General features: G+C 38.2%; 1 protein-coding gene across 49 annotated transcripts in view; it reads left to right on the top strand.

Moving 5' to 3' along the window:
* Nucleotides 1-17,394, top strand: part of Rims2 (regulating synaptic membrane exocytosis 2) — a 410,761-nt gene that overhangs the window by 205,046 nt on the left and 188,321 nt on the right. For all 49 annotated transcript variants that reach the window (XM_075961105.1, XM_075961103.1, XM_075961115.1 and 46 more), the window contains 3 exons: nucleotides 2,414-2,585; nucleotides 4,943-5,096; nucleotides 11,772-11,840. In XM_075961105.1, the coding sequence (XP_075817220.1) occupies nucleotides 2,414-2,585; nucleotides 4,943-5,096; nucleotides 11,772-11,840 (395 nt within the window). The remainder of the gene's footprint in view (nucleotides 1-2,413; nucleotides 2,586-4,942; nucleotides 5,097-11,771; nucleotides 11,841-17,394) is intronic.

Genomic DNA, 17,394 nt, shown 5'->3' with positions numbered 1-17,394 from the left:
CCCCACGTGTAATTATTATGGTGCTGAAAGTTTACCACGTCTTTTTCTTTTTCTTTTTCTTTTTTGGTTTTTCGAGATAGGGTTTCTTTGGTGCCTGTCCCAGAACTAGCTCTTTTTTTTTTTTTGGTTTTTTGAGACAGGGGTTCTCTGTGGTTTTGGAGCCTGTCCTGGAACTAGCTCTGTAGACCAGGCTGGCCTCGAACTCCCAGAGATCCGCCTACCTCTGCCTCCCAAGTGCTGGGATTAAAGGCGTGTGCCACCACCGCCCGGCATGTCTTTTTATTGATTGACTTTATTATTTAGTTTTGTATGACTTTTCCCAATTTTTCTTGCTTTTTGATACAGTGGGGTTAAAATAAAAATATCTCTGCTTACCTTGCCCTTTGTATCCCACGTGCAGTGTGTCTTAGGGTTTCTTTGGCTGTGAAGAGACAGAATGATCCCAGCAACTCCTATAAAGGAAAACATTGAATTGAGGGAGCTTGCTTACAGTTTCAGAGGTTTGTCATGGTGGGAGCCTGGCAGCATGCAGGCAGACATGGTGCTGGAGCTGACAGTCCTACATCTTGACTCAGAGGCAGCAGGAAGTTGACTGACTGTCACACTGAGAGAAACTTGAGCAGAAGAGACCTCACAGCCCTCCCCCACAGTGACACACCTCCTCCATCAAGGCCACAGCTCCTAATAGTATCACTCACTTTGGAGTCCACGTGTTTTTCAAATCCCCAGATAGTACTAAACTTTCTTTTTGTAACCTCAAAGAATGTAAGAGCTCTCTGAACTTTTTATTCAGGTCGTTTCTAAGCCACTTTACTTGTCCGATACCAAGATTTGTGTGCTTTTCAAGCTTACTTTGTTGGATGGGTTGTTCTGGGATTTTACCTCTAAATGGGAGGCTGGGAGGAGGCGGATACTGTTTTTTTCCCTTTTATCAATAAAAAAAAAATAATTTTATATACTCAGAAAGTTGCATTATCATGTTGGCTTTTTTTCTTTTTTCCTTTGACCTAATTTTTATCCATGACTATGACAATTCATTTAGTTTTTCCTGAAAAATTTTTCAGGAGGAAATCTTGAATATATAAAATAACAATTGATATTTAGTTTAAGATTTCCCAGAATGTCCATGAGACATAGAAGATATATCTGCTCTAAAATTCCAATTATGTTAGTCAGAAAACTACTTTCTACTTAATGTTCCATGTTCTATAAAAGTAATATTTTGAAGTAAAGTTGCTTATGACCACAAATATATTTAATCCTTTTTTAAAAAATTTGGATGCAAATGTCAAGTTTATGATTGTTACTTTAAGTTAAACTGAAGGCAAAATCCTAGCATGAAAATAAAGTTTTGATTAGATTTTTTTGAGCACATGTTTATTGTATTCTCAATAATGTAGAGATTAAGGATTTATTTTAGCTATCTATTTAAAATATACCCCCATAGATTAGTCTTTATTAAGTACAGTTCTTCCCTTTGTACTGTTTGACTTCAACTCTATGACACACTTTCAGGGCTTCATTTACACTTTTAAGAAAATCAAAGCCTATTTCTCTACTTTGTTGAAAATAAGGTTTTTATCACAGTTCATTTGGAGAAGGAGGTGGCGCTGGCAGAGAATCTGCTGTGTGTGCTCTGTTTTGAGGGACTTGAGGAAGCATTCCTTTTTAGCTCTTAGTTATGTGAGAGTTCGTTCTTTCTCTCTTTCCTTAAGCTTAAGACTTATTCTCCCAGCCTTCTTCTGATTCAGTTCTACTTAGAGCTAATTGTCCACTTACCAATTGTCCATCATTAATTTTTTATTTTAGTATATTTTAATGCAGCTCATGTCATAATGATATTATAATACATGTTTGTAATTTATAAATGTAATTTATAATAAATGCATTTAATGAGTGGCATAGTTTAAAAATATTTTCTAACTCAAGCTAGTCCATCAAAGTAAGTGTGAAAGCCTCCTACCGCTGGGTCCAGTATGTCAAGATGATTGGCTCCTGTTTCCGTCACATATTACTCTGACTTCCTTGCATAGAAACAGTGTTCCTTGTCTTTAAAGACTTGCCTTTGTTTTTGTCAAATAAACTAATAGCATTTCTTATTTGAGATAGTTACTTCATAAAATATGTACTACGATTGCTTGTTAGCTAAGCTAAGCTATTTGTATATGAAGTAAACACTGCTATGTTTTTTTAACAATTAAACTCTTCGCTTAAGTGAATAGAAGGTTTATTTGAGCTGTTGCTCATACTAATTGCAGAGATGATGCAATTGTATCATAATCTAACTATAAGTAAAAGTTTACATTAACTTCAGAAAACAAATATGTGATTTCACTTGAGCAATTTTAAATGGATAGAATTTAGAGTGGAATCTTTTTATGTAAGCATGCATAATTTCTTTTTGTTAAAATAGTGATAAAAACAAGAGAAGAACAAAGACAGTGAAGAAAACACTGGAACCCAAATGGAACCAGACCTTCATTTACTCTCCTGTCCACCGAAGAGAGTTCCGGGAGCGAATGCTGGAGATTACCCTTTGGGATCAAGCTAGGGTTCGGGAAGAAGAGAGTGAATTCTTAGGAGAGGTACCTGGAAGTAGTTAAAGTTGAACCTTCTTGGATTATTCTGTTGTTAAAGGACTGTTACTGGAATACTTAGGAATTTAAATGTCTGAAAAATATATGCATAATTTGTTTATTTATTAGCAGAATGGATTAGCTGCCTTAAGATAAACTTTAGCAACACTAAAGAAAACAATGTTCTTAAAACTCTTAGTAAAATTGGATGTGTAAGTGATACTGTATGCCTATAATCCCAGCTACTAGGAAACTGATACATTTGATTCAGGAATTCAAGTACAGTGTGGGCATCCCAGTGAGGCTCTGTCTCAAACCGAAACCAATAGCAAAACCAATAAAGAAAACCCCATTAACGTAAGCAGCATGGGGAATCTTAGTATGATGACAAAGGTTTGATTTACACTTGATAGAGTTATTGTCTCATATAGTGTTTTCTCTTCTTGTTATTTTATTGGGCCAATTATTCATTTATTCATGGAATACTTTGTAAGCCATATAAGGTATCAGACAGTTTTCCACAGGCCTACCTCAAGAGTGTAGAGCTCATTATGGATTCAGATATTGCTATGATATTGAATATGTAGTAGAAATACTGAAACAGCCAAAGGAAGTACCAATAAAGAACAGATGTTAGCTTAGTCAAGAAAGTGAGATTTCTGCAGAGAGTAGCACAGCCTCCGGTTGGAGGAGTTTAGGTCCCTGCCTCAAATTGGCTGAGGAAGTGATAAGAAATGAAACCTCAAGGCCAAAAGGACACAGAACACATTCCTTATATTAATTCCCTGACTAATGAGGACAAAGATTGCCTAAATTGTGAGTTGAGAAAAATATTTCCAGTTGTAATGTGAAGAGCAAATTCCAGAGGCGTAAGAGAAGTGACTTTCTAGCCATTTTCACGTAATAGTGAGAACAATCAGTTCTTCGCTTCCATTTATTTATTCTACTTAGTTTTCCTGATTAGATGAAAGGAAGGACATAGAAACAGGAACTGAATTAAGTCACCTAGAGAGTTACTAACCTTGCCAGGCAGTGGTGGTACACGCCTTTAATCCCAGCACTCCGGAGGCAGAGGCAGGCCAATCTGTAGAGCTAGCCTGGTCTGCACCGCACAGCTAGTTCAGGAACAGCCAGAGCTGCACAGAAACCTCGTGTCAAAACAAACACACACAGAGTTACAAAGCTATGAATGATTTTGAGAGAAGAACCGTACAGTTCTGGAGTACAATGGGCCTTGACTGTTTCTGGCACAATCACTTCCTCGTCCTCTGTTCAACAAATCCATCTTGGCCTGCTTCAGTTTCCCGTTTGGCCCCGTGTAAATAATGCCAGTGTGCAGTTCCCGTTTAGTAGGGCATTAAGTAAGGCTATAAGGCTCGTATGTATTGCCTTGTGTAGCATAGCGCCTCTGCTATTGGATGTACAGGGCACATGTAGACACAGTGAAGTAACAGCTTGCTTGTTTGCCTGTAGCTCGGTATCACTGTGACTTAGCAGTTTATCTTCACACGGTAGATCCACTTCACGTGCGTGAACACCCACGTGTAGCACGAACAACAAACCCACTCACTCTTGCAGAGCCCCAGGAAGGAAAACTAACCCATCTATACAGACTGATTTATTTTATAATTAAAAAATTCGTATTACATCATCATGTCATACGGTATATGTTAAGCATCCTTTCTTGACTTTTCCTGTTTCTTTCTGAATGACATATAGCAGTTGTACATTATTAGGGGACTGGTGGTGTGACGTGTTGGTTTTGAATTGTCTGCAGTACGGTTCAGTGTACATCAAGGCTTAAGGAACACAACAAGCTTATCTGACCCCAGAGAGAGGTCATTTTAGCCTTTTGTAGCTTTGGCAATCTGTCCTATAATACAAAGATAGTCATTTTTTATACATAATAAAGATCAATAATGTGACCCGGTTGGTTATTAATAGATACTTTAAGTTAATTATTTTTCCTCATTTATTGATTAATATGAAGTTATTTTTCTACTAATAACTATAAATGGAAATGCTTTTGAGTTAGAAAATAAAATATAAACATTAGTTTTCATAGACATTTTAAAAGTAAAAAATGCTACTCATGTCATGGCAAAATTGATATTTTCTTAATGGGGTGATCAATAGATGGGTATATACAATAGATGTCACTATTTAAAGTAGAAAATCACTACAAAGTTTGGAAGGAAAAGTATTTCTCATTTAGTTACTGTCAAAACACGCTGACAATTTGGCACTGTTGAATGTCCTTGTTTTGTTGAGACAGCATCATTGTAATAATATTGTAAAAGTTATAACACTGCTGAAGAGAAGTCTTCACCATTGGGAGACGAGGTCTTTGTGTTTTCGGTCTGTAGATTCTGATAGAACTGGAAACCGCACTGCTAGATGACGAACCGCACTGGTACAAACTCCAGACCCACGACGTCTCTTCATTACCCCTCCCTCACCCTTCTCCATATTTGCCACGAAGACAGCTCCATGGGGAGAGCCCGACACGTAGGTTACAAAGTAAGTTTGCAAACTTTATCATGCTTTCGGTGACTTTTTCTAGCATGATTGTATATCTGACAGAATTTGAAAACAGCATTATAGGTGCTAATAGGCATTTGTTAGTGTTTTTATGGCTACTATTGATGCTTTTTTAATCATTTAAAACAGTAATATTAATCATGTCTATAGCATTCACATTCACAATATTAAAATCACTTTGGTTGCATATTATATGCTATAACATCAAGTAAACACAACTTTTGGGGTATTAGTATTTAAACTCTTAAATGTAGGAATGAGAGCTAACATTAGCTTCCATTAATAGGTAGCTGCAGATACCTAAAAATATCACAGTTTATGAATACATAAAATGATGGCTTTGACATAGTGGCTGAAATTATGTTTCACATCTTAAATTGATTTTTTTTCCATTTTATAAGTTAATGACTTGAGGCAGATGATCTCTCTATACTTAGATTTTCTCCTTTATCAAATGGATGACATTACTTACCCCATGGTATGGTCATAAGGGCTTTTTAATTTTAGAGGATGGGGAGCTTGCTCTGCCTGTAAAACACTGTGCAAACTTAGTGATTTGGGATTCCTGGAAACCTCTTCAGCAGCTGGTGCACATCTGTAGGCACAGCTTCCCGCTCCGTGAAAGCTAAGACAGGCTTGTGAGCCCTGAGGTTCACTGCGCAGCCATCCAAGCCCTACTGCTGAGCACCAGATTCAGTGAGAGACCATGTCTCAAAGAGGAGTGCAGATAGATTTCTGGTCTCCACACGCATGCACACATTGCCTTTGTAGCCATGTGTGGGTAAACATGTGCATACAAACTTAGCACACACATGCATACACACATACACATACCCACACACAGTACTGATTAATTTTAAAACAATCCAGTGTGTTCTTTTTCTAACTACTAGCAATTGTGTTAGGCCCTTTTACATTAGTTTTGCACAGTTTAATAGTATTTTCCAGATTTAAAAATGCTACTACTAACTTTTGTACCACAACTTAAAGAGCTTAATATTAGTTTGACATCTTCTGACAGTTGATAGAGGGATGAGGTGAATGCTCGCTGCTCTGTTATTTATGAAGTGTCTTTTTTTCTGTGTGGTCACCAGGGTTCTGGTCTGCCATCATTTCTGTGTGGTCACCAGGGTTCTGGTCTGCCATCATTTCTGTGTGGTCACCAGGGTTCTGGTCTGCCATCATTTCTGTGTGGTCACCAGGCTCTGGTCTACCATCATTTCTGTGTGGTCACCAGGGTTCTGGTCTACCATCATTTCCGTGTGGCCACCAGGCTCTGGTCTACCATCATTTCCGTGTGGTCACCAGGCTCTGGTCTACCATCATTTCCGTGTGGTCACTTGGGCCCTGGCTTAGCATCACCTCTGTCAGGTGCTGGATCACTGGCATCAGTGAGATGTCAGACGTGTCCAATCATGAGAAAATACCATGATGTTACTTGTTGACTGTGTGAGACATTCCTGGCAGTAGCAACTGGTTTCCCATGGATCCTTTCTGATGAAGGCAGCCACATTAGAAATCTGAAAGCTGTTGGCTATGTATAAAATTAAAAGATTAAAAAAAAAATAAAAAAAAGATTAGTCCTCTGAAAGTCACAGGAAAACCCAGGCAATCATTATTATTCTTTTAAAAAATTGATTCTCTAATCATCAGAATTTTATTTCCATTAAGCAATATACCAGATAAAATTAAAACTAACTTCTAATATTCTTTTTTAACCTCATGAGACCATATACATTTACACATCCCTATTTGTAAATGTTATTATAACTTACTCTGTTGGAATAATTACAATATTATTCACAATGAACTTGTCTATTCTTTCTGGCCACTATTTTTAGTATACTCCTAAATTCCAGAATAATGGTTAGTAATTCAGTTCATTGTGCACTAATTATTATAATGTACGCATACAGGCCTCTGATGTCTGTAGTAATTAATAGGAGCGGTGGGTTGCGTCCCTGGCACCCGGCTGCCCACATGGCTAGCTCTAGCTTATGCCCTGAAATAATTACACGGAAACGGTATTCTTTTAAACACTGCCTGGCCCCATTAGTTCCAGCCTCTTATTGGCTAGCTCTTACATATTGACCTAACCCATTTCTATTAATCTGTGTAGCCCACGAGCTGGCTTACCAGGAATGATCTTAGCCTGCGTCTGCCTGGAGTGGGAGAATCATGGTGACTCTCCGACTAAGCTTCTTTCTCCCAGCATTCTGTTCTGTTTACTCCACCCACCTAGGGTTGGCCTATCAAGGGACCTAGGCAGTTTCTTTATTAATAAGAAATCACTCCCACATCAGATGTCAGCCAGTGCTCTTTCTTACACCATTGGAGAACCTCCATCGGCTTCAGTTGTCTGTAGTTATGGGTAGGTTTGAAGCCTTAAACCCCTCTGTGTTCATGCCCCTATCCAAGCTCTACAGCAGTTTTTCTTGTGTCCTTTTTGAAAAACTTCTGGTAATTTATTTAAATTTCTTATTTGAATGAACATATTTCATATGTTTCTCATTTTTAGTTTGATGTATTTTGCCCTTTTGTTTTTAAAATATTTATTGCTTTAATTGCATCAGCATTAAGTACCTGTCATTCTTATTGGGCTTGATAGTGTGACTGGCCCAAGACACACCTTTTAGATAGGAAGTGTAACTTTCACCAACGTGATATGATATACACTGTTTAAAAAATTATATCTAATGCAATGTTGAGATACCTTTAAAGAGCTTCTTCCTAGAGGTTTTAGGAAGCCTAAGAAAGGATTCATTCAGAAGTTGCTCTTCATATTTTATCCACATTGACTTCATTACCATGTCCCAGGGTCCAGTGGCTAGTTCCCTAAGCCACGTCTTGGCATTCTAATCCTCCTAAAGCCACTTGCCCTGGTGCTTATGCCATAGGCATAGCACATTTGGAGTTACTTAGGGTGATGATACAGTATTGATGGACTCTAGAACTTTCCAGAGACTGAGTCTTTGTTATTCACAGAACATTTTCACCCTCCTCTTCACTCATGGCAGGGAACTGTCCCTCCTGATGCCTGCAGTCTGCCTTCCTCCAGGGCACAGTCTTTCCTTCTGCTCCTCCCAGGGCAGCCTCAGTCCCTACAGTGTTGACTTCAGCATGGCAATAAGCTAGGGTCTGCAAGCTTCGAAACACATACCCTTAATTCAGAGAGGAGCCATGGGAGACTTAGTGACTTTTTTTTATATGATGGGAGACAGGGCATGCATCTTTAATCCCAGCACTTGGAGGCAGAGGTAGGAAGATCTCTGTGAGTTTTAGGCCAGCCTGTTCTACAGGGCGAATTCCAGGACAGGTAGGGCTAGCCAGAGAAATCCCATCTCAAAACAAACAAACAAACAAAAAGCAATAAAACCCTCAAAACAAACAAACAACAACAAAAAGCAACCAAATGGTTCCTTGTACTTACTTTTAAGTCTATTCCCACGGTACTCCAAATACTGTAGCCAGAAAAGAAGTTCTGTTTTGTTCTTCAAAGTATCTTATGTAATTGATCTACTGTGTAGGCTTCCAACAAAACAGATCAGTCCTGTGAAAATCTGGCAAATTAATTTATTTCCTCATTTGCTACCTTTAGAATTATCATTACATTTTTCAAACTTTACTTCATTGTTAGAAAATAAGCCTCCTTAGTAACTGTGCTGCAGTGTTACATTCTCCCCATAAGAAATGTGATATGTATTATAGAGAAAAAAATTGTATGCTTTTTCTTTTTGATGATTTCCACACATTTTTAAAATGATCTGTTTAAGTGACTGTATCCTTAAGATTTTGAATGCTTGCCTTTTCTTAAAAGGAGGTCAGTTTTAAACTTGCCATTTTTTAAAACCTAGAATTCCAAAATGAGGAATACTTTTCCTTTAGTTTCGGTTCCCTTGTTGCTTGCTGCTCTGTGTCCAGCAGTTAGCAGCTGCATTTAGGATTCTGTCATAGAACTGTGGTCCCCACAGGAGCGCTGTTGGGAAGCTGTCATGAGTGTCTGATTTGGTCTATCTCCTTTAGTTTCCGCTCCTGTCGCAATACTTTAATTTAGTCAGAATTTCTATAAACTTAATTTAAATTTTTATTCATATATAATGAGTTTCTGTCTTATTCTGAATTGGTATGGTATTTTACACTTTTAATACTTTGAATTTTATTGTCTGCAGTATTAAGTAGAAATGAGATTTCCACAAATATAACAGTGGCAATATCGGTTGTATTTTTGACATTGCCTCCACATTGTTTTCCAGATAAAGCCTTGTGTTCATGTAATTCAGGTAAACACAGTGTGTGTAGCGTTGAATGCATGTGTTCATATGCACAGTGTAGTTTACTTTGTTGTTTTGTGTTTTGTTTGGCTGCTGTGCAAATATTAAATCCTAGCTAACGTGTCAACGGCATTTCCTTACTGCCTACGGAAAATTTCCAGTACCTTCATGTTTATGTGTTTATTATTTTGACACTAAAACTTGTTTTTTAAAACAGATTTTTATTTCTAATTTGTGTCTAAATTATATCCTTTAGTATAGTATTATTTCATCAATAAAGTACATTTAGTGTATTTTGTTATATATGGCTTCATAAAACTTAATTTAAATGGATATATTTAGAAATTTTCATTTATTTTTATTTTGTGTGTGTGTGTAGGTGTGTGTATGCCATTGGTGTGCGTGAAGGTCTCAGGACAGCTTGTGAGAATCAGAACCCAACTTCATCCTTGGTTCAATAATCACCTTGTCAGACTTGGTGACAAGTGCCTTTATCATTGAGCCATTTTGCTGGCCCAAAGTGGATGTAATTTTAAATGTCTTGTTTTGCTTATGAGTGGCTGGTGTTAAAAACATGAAGCATTTTTTAATTAAAATGCACATGAGTTATCTTTGCTCATGATCTGTGGTAGCCTTCTCTATAACCCCAGCATTTAGGCCACAAAAATTGCACAGGAGTCCCAGGTCATCCTTGCCTGTGCACAGATGATGAAAGCAGCCTAAGCAGTATAGCAGACCTATTTCCAAAGCCAAACAAACCAAAGCTACATTTGCTATAGGTATCATTTTTAGCAATTTTGTCATATAGTACAACATATTGTACTCAGGAGGTAAACTGTTTAACTGTTCATTAAACTTATGCTGATTTTTAATAACTTCAATTGGAAAATATTTTAATATGCTTAAACCTAACAAAATTCCATATTTATACATATATATTATATAAACACACACATTTATCAGCAATGAACAAAGTAAAAACCTATATGATTTTAAATTATGTCAAAATAGAGAGTACTTAGGGATGAATTTGGTAAAAGTATAAAATACTTAATGAAAACTTAAACACTGTTAAGAAAACAAATTAAGCAATATAAATAAATAGAGAAATATATTGTGTGAATGGGTCAAAATATCAGTATTATGTCACTTCTTGCCATGCTGATCAATATAATAAAAAAAAAAATGCCAGCGGGCCTTTTTTATAAACTGAGAAGTTATTCCAGATTTCATCTAAAAAATACTACAAGTCCATAGAAGAAGCATTCAAGTTTCAAGGTATGAGTGCTCCAGTCTTTGATTTCACCATTTATACAATTGCAGTAATAGAAGTCTCTCAAGGAGAATGGCATGGCCTAGGGCAGACAGAGACACGAACAGGAGGACAGAGTACTTCTGACAGAACCTTGGCCATATTGAAAGTCTCAGACATCTCGCTATCTCTGCTTTGGAAGCCTTTTGTGTTGAGTGCTCTCTGGCTTTCTTTTTGAGCTATATAGGAAGGCATTTGTTTCCTAAAATAGTGCTCAGTGAGTGGTGTGTAGCATGTGATGAAAGACAAAAACGCATCAGTCTGAGAAACTACAGCTCTGCCAAAGTAGAGGAAATCTTAGACAGAGGTCCGTTGCCTAGTGTGTCCATCCTGAGACACCGTAGTGCTGTCCTGAAAAATAAGTGTTGAGCATGCGTCCTTTCTGTGCAGGGTACATTTCGGGCTTAAGTGACAGTTGTATTCATCTTGAGACATTAAAATTCTGTTTTTATTCAACTTAATGTCAGTTTTGCTATATTGAGGTTAACATTAACATTTCCAGAGATGGACCTTGGCAAAGGCAGGCAGATCTCTGAGAGAGAAAAGCCTGGCTGGTGAGTTCCAGGACAGCCAAGGTTGTGGAGTGAGACCTTACCTCAAAGACAAGAACACAGAAGTTACTTTATGAAACTGTAATGTAATTAAGTTCTACAACTGATTCATGCTCTTGGGCCGCCTCTTGGGAATCACCACTGCACGACTAGCTCTTTGAAATATACCTCGGTTATGTGCCTTTGTTCCGAAGCATCTAATGTTAACAATTGTTTTTCAATAGTCTTTAATTATATATTTCATGCTTAATATAGTTACAGACCTTTACCCTTTTAGGAATTTTGTCTTACTTGCTTTTGAATAGTTGTGTTAATGTTGCCTCTTTGTGATTTGTTTTCTAACCTCATGAAATGCCCGTGAAAGCCGTGCTGGTGAGCACATGGTAGCTCTCCTGCCCTCCCCTCTGTCTTCGGGTTTAATTCATAATACTTTCACTTATTTTTCAACTTTCGTAGATTCCCTTTCTATTTTTCCTTTGGCCCGCCGTAAAGTTTACTGACGTCTGTCACTTGTTTGCAGGGTCGAAGAGAGTGAGTGACAGTGAGGTGTCCGACTATGACTGTGATGATGGCGTTGGGGTCGTGTCCGGTAAGAACGGCTTGTGCAGTATTGTGAAGGGTAGTGCAGTTTGCCAGTATTCATCACTGAAGTAAATAAAGAGACAAACACAAATTTGTCTCCCATATAAATAGTTAAGAGTGAACATGCTTTGTAGAAGCCACCTCTGGGTAAGAAAATATTTATAAATTTTCTATTCCAAAACAATTAATAATAATACTTTTATGATAAATTGTATAATTTATTATATAATTGTATAATTGAAACTTCATATATAATGTCTCCTTAATATTATGTAACAATTTATTCTAGTCTTCTTGTTTGATTTATAATTTGTTAGAATAAATAATCTAACAAATCTCATGATTATAATTAACTTTACTCAGGAAAAAATACAGGTTTTATCCACAAAACCTGCTATAACTACATCAGTGATTGCTGACTTTTTGCTAATTTTTTGTGTAGGGTCAGTATGCCATGGTCAGTAAAACCCTTTTATGTGCTCAGCTGCTGTGTTTCACCCTTGCTCTTTATTAAGGATGCAGAGTGCAGTAACTGCTAAGACTGCACAGGGCTCCATGTCTCTTTAGTAAGGATGCACAGTGCAGTAACTGCTAAGACTGCACGGGGCTCCATGTCTCTTTAGTAAGGATGCACAGTGCAGTAACTGCTAAGACTGCACGGGGCTCCATGTCTCTTTAGTAAGGATGCACAGTGCAGTAACTGCTAAGACTGCACGGGGCTCCATGTCTCTTTAGTAAGGATGCACAGTGCAGTAACTGCTAAGACTGCACGGGGCTCCACGTCTCTCACACAGCTTAGAGATTCCCCATCAGTGATTTCTCCATGGATCTTTCTTCGGTATTGTTGCTGTCTTCTTCATGTTCATATTCCTTTCCTTTTGTAGTTGATTTTACTCCTCACTCTCAGGTATCTGCTGACTTCAGTGTTTTTTCACCTCACCAGTTTTCTTCAGGTCTGAAATCAATTCATTCCAATGTCATTTTTAGGCATGTCTCTATTCTTTTATTTTTGCTGTCAAGATAAAAAAAGTAATTAGTCATTTACTTGAATTAGTATGTTAAATTTTAGACTGATATGTTAAAATTAAAACTACGTATTAATAAGGTAATGTGTGGTGTTTTAATACCTATATAAATTTTTTGTTTAAATCGATAAACATCTGTCTCCACATTTATCGCTATATGTTGAATCTATTATTTTTTCGTGTTTTCTGTATTATACTGTCCATAGTTTTATATATATAATGTATACATGCACATATATACATATATATTTAGTATGTATATGTGTGTGTGTGCATGTATGTGTGTGTATGATAAAAAATGCTCCAATCAAAGAGGCAGCTTATGGAAAGAGGGCTTTTTATAGCTCACCAATCCAGTTTATGTACATCGTTGTTAGTAAGAACTCAAAGCCTGGCGCATGCCTTTAATCCCAGCACTCTGGAGGCAGAGGCAGGCGGATCTCTGTGAGTTTGAGACCAGCCTAGTCTACAAGAGCTAGTTCCAGGACAGGCTCCAAAACCACAGAGAAACCCTGTCTCGAAAAACCAAAAAAAAAAAAAAAAAAAACTCAAAGCAACTAGTAACTAGTCATCCATACTCATACTCAAGAGCAGAGGGAATGAATGCCTGGATGCTTACACTCACTCCCCTTCTCCATTCTTTTTTTTTTTATTGAAAAAAAAATTTTCCACCTCCTCCCAGCCTCCCATTTCCCTCCCCCTCCTCCCGCCTCTCTCCCCCTCCCCTCACTCCTCTCCCCCTCCCTCTCCAGTCCAAAGAGCAGTCAGGGTTCCCTGCCCTGTGGAAAGTCCAAGGTCCTCCCCCCTCCATCCAGGTCTAGGAAGGTGAACATCCATACTGGCTAGGCTCCCACAAAGCCAGAACATGTAGTAGGATCAAAACCCCGTGCCATTGTCCTTGGCTTCTCATCAGCCCTCATTGTTCGCCATGTTCAGAGAGTCCGGTTTTATCCCATGCTTTTTCAGTCCCAGTCCAGCTGGCCTTGGTGAGCTCCCAATAGATCAGCCCCACTGTCTCCGTGGGTGGGTGCACCCCTCGTGGTCCTGACTTCCAGCTGATCTATTGGTTTTTCTTCTCCATTCTTATTCGATTCTCTATTCAGGGATGATCTTCTCACCTCAGTTAAAAGTAATCAAGAAAATTCTAAGCGACATAGCCACAGGCAAGCTTGATGTAGGAGGGACATTACTGAGACTGCCTTGACAGTTAGAGATAGGCACCAGTTTCACTGGCAATAACTTCAGAGGACTTTCAGGATTCCTCGCTTTCCACAAAATGCTGAAGTTGAACCATTTTGGTTTTTCTGCACTGTGAAAGCAATTGTGTGCTGGGAGAAAATACAGATTTATTTATCTTTCACATTTGCTGCAGGATGTTTCATTCGAGAGTGTAAGGAAACTTTACACCACATGAAGATAGTGCTCACTTGCCAGGCAGTGGTGGTGCACGCCTTTAATCCCAGCAGTGGGGAGGTAGAGTCAGGCGGATCTCTGGGAGTTTGAGTGCAGTCTAGTGTGGAGTGAGTTCCAGGACAGCCAGGATTATAAGAAGAAACCCTGTCTAGAAAAGACCAAAACCAAAGTTAACAAAATAAATAAATAAAGATAGTGCTCACAGACCTAATGAATTTCTGCTTCTCTATGTCTAGCTTCCTAAAGCAAAATGTTTTCTGGAGTTACTTGCAGGAAGATGGGTTAGTCAATGATACAATTGAGCCCCATGGGCAATTTCTGGGCAGGTACGCCATTGAAGATTCTCAGCCCAATTAGTTGACACTCTTATGTAATCTTAGTAAGGGAAAGACACCCCTTGAAGTCTCCTGAAGGCTCTGTGAGTTTCAGGACAGACACTGTCTCTCCCTCCAGAGGGAGCAGCTGGGGCAAGGCTAGAACCCTCTAAAGCCCACCTGCAACGACGTGGTTTTTCCGGGAGTTTTGTTGTCTGCGTGTGCCACATCTTCCCCACACAGTGCCACTAACTAGAGACAAACGACTGGAGGAAAATTCCTCGTCCAAGTGCAGCATTTGGCTCCTGGATCTACATCTCTTTGGTATATCATGATTTATATGCATTTAGTCTAACTTCAGAAATTCTCATAGTCTCTAATAGTCTGAACCCTGTTCAAAAGTCAAGAATCTAGCTTCTTTTTAGACAATGTAATGTCTTAAATGTGATACCATTGCTTCTAATATACACTAACAAGAATGTTACTGTTTTAAAAGGAACATATATATTATGTGTGTGTATATATGCACACACAGACACACACATTTAAAAAGGTGTGTGTGTGTATGTTGTGTTGGCTTTTTGAGATAGGGTTTCTCTGAGTTACTCATCTCCAGGGTTCTGCTAAAATGTTCTGTTAATGAACTGTCTCTCTAACATCTAGGTTCATTTTCTTCTGTGTTGCAGGCCAGATGTTTCATCTCTTTTGGTTGAGATGACTGTCTTTGCTTAGTCCTTTGGCAAAGATCAGTTGACTATCTTGATGTTGCCTTTTTTTCTTCTTTGTTTCTTTATTTCTTATTTCTGCATTCCACTGTGTGCTTTATTCTCTGGTCATTACTGCAATGTTCCGACTGTTACAAATTTTAGTAAGTATGTAATGTTCCTACAGTCTGTCTCCAGACTTGGTAATCAGGGCTACTACATTCTCAACTGTTTGCTTCTCCACAAAAGCTTTCAAAGCAACTTATCAGTACTCACAAACCGTTAGAATGTCTATTAAACTGACTTCTTCATAATAATGAGTTTCTTGTTTTGTATCTCTCCCTTTATCATGTCCTTTCAATTTTATTATTCATTGTTGATGATTTCTTCATACATATCTACTTTATATTTTGTTAGATTGCTCTCAAGAATTTCTTTATTAAGAGATGTGCTATTATACTTGGTATTGGCTTTTTAGTTTCAAATTCCAACTTTCCTTGCTAGTTATAAGAAAGTGATTGATTATTATTTTTTAGCCTTCTACTGTATGATTTCCTACAATCATCAGTTCCTGGAGATTATTGATTTGCTCCATCAATCATAGTTTAGCTATTGTGCTGAGATCACTACTATCATTTGAACGGTTTGTTGAGCATTTGTTAGAGGGGTTTGTTTTCATTGCCATTGTTTTCTTATCCCTGTTTTTTTTTTCTGCCTTTTTGGTTTTAACTGATCATTTCTATGACTAATTAATTTGGGGTTTTTTGAGACAGGCTTTTTCTGTGTAGTCCTGGTTGTCCTAGAACTCAAGCTTGTTCATTTCTTAGCTTTAACTTTAAAAAATGTGCTTCCCATGTACTTGATCTAGAATGCGCGCGCGCACACACACACACACACACACACACACACACACACATTTTAATCCACTTTCAAATAGTCCTTCACAGATTATGTAACTTACAACAACAAATTCCTTATACTTTTCTCTTTATATGATTATCATTTGTTTACTTAAAAAGCATATGTAATCATGTGTGCATACACATGATTATGTGTATGTTTTGTCTCCAAGCTTATGAAAGTGATTTTGCATATGGATAAACATGTGTGGAGTTTTTTCTTTATTTACCACAGTGTAATGTGTGTGTATATGTACACAGAAATATGCCCTTACTAGCTGCTGCCAATCTCGATTGCTTAGAATTCACAATCATTCTTGCCTGAGGCAGTTTGTGTTTAGATACATAGAATCTGTCTGCTACATAATTAAGTACCTTGCCTTTTTTCTTTCACAGTCCCAAACCAGTGTTTGTCTTTAAGAAATTAAAAAGTGTATTCCCTTTACGAAAACTCTAATGCCAGAGTTTTCAGAGCGATTGGAATAAGCCTACAACCTACGGAGTTTAGTTTCTTCCCTTTCAAAATTTCCTCTTCTATTTCCTTGGGTGCTTCTTCAATTATTTACGTCTTAATCTTCTGAGCTGTCCCATGGCACCAGTCTAGTACTGCAGAACATCAACTTACTGAGAAGAGACTGCAGAGGAATGAAATGGCTTCTCTGAGTTATGTCTGTTTCCAATCGTTTAAGATGGATGTGGACCAGGGATGAACCTAAGGTCTTCTGCATGCAAAGCCCATGTGCTGCTTCTTAGTTACCCTCAGAGCTCCTGAACAATCTAGGGATGCAACTGCAGCAATGTGTTTTAGGGGTGCACACTGCAGCAATGTGTTTTAGGGATGCACAAACATTGCAGCAATGTGTTTTAGGGGTGCACACTGCAGCAATGTGTTTTAGGGATGCACAAACACTGCAGCAATGTGTTTTAGGGGTGCACAAACACTGCAGCAATATGTTTTAGGGGTGCACACTGCAGCAATGTGTTTTAGGGGTGCACACTACAGCAATGTGTTTTAGGGATGCACAAACACTGCAGCAATGTGTTTTAGGGATGCACACTGCAGCAATGTGTTTTAGGGATGCACAAACATTGCAGCAATGTGTTTTAGGGGTGCACACTGCAGCAATGTGTTTTAGGGGTGCACACTGCAGCAATGTGTTTTAGGGATGCACAAACACTGCAGCAATGTGTTTTAGGGATGCACAC

Source organism: Microtus pennsylvanicus, chromosome 2 (assembly GCF_037038515.1).
Source record: "Microtus pennsylvanicus isolate mMicPen1 chromosome 2, mMicPen1.hap1, whole genome shotgun sequence".
In the NCBI taxonomy this organism is placed as follows: Eukaryota; Metazoa; Chordata; class Mammalia; order Rodentia; family Cricetidae; genus Microtus; species Microtus pennsylvanicus.
Note: the sequence above shows the minus strand (reverse complement) of the source record. Positions and strands in the feature narration are given on the sequence as shown.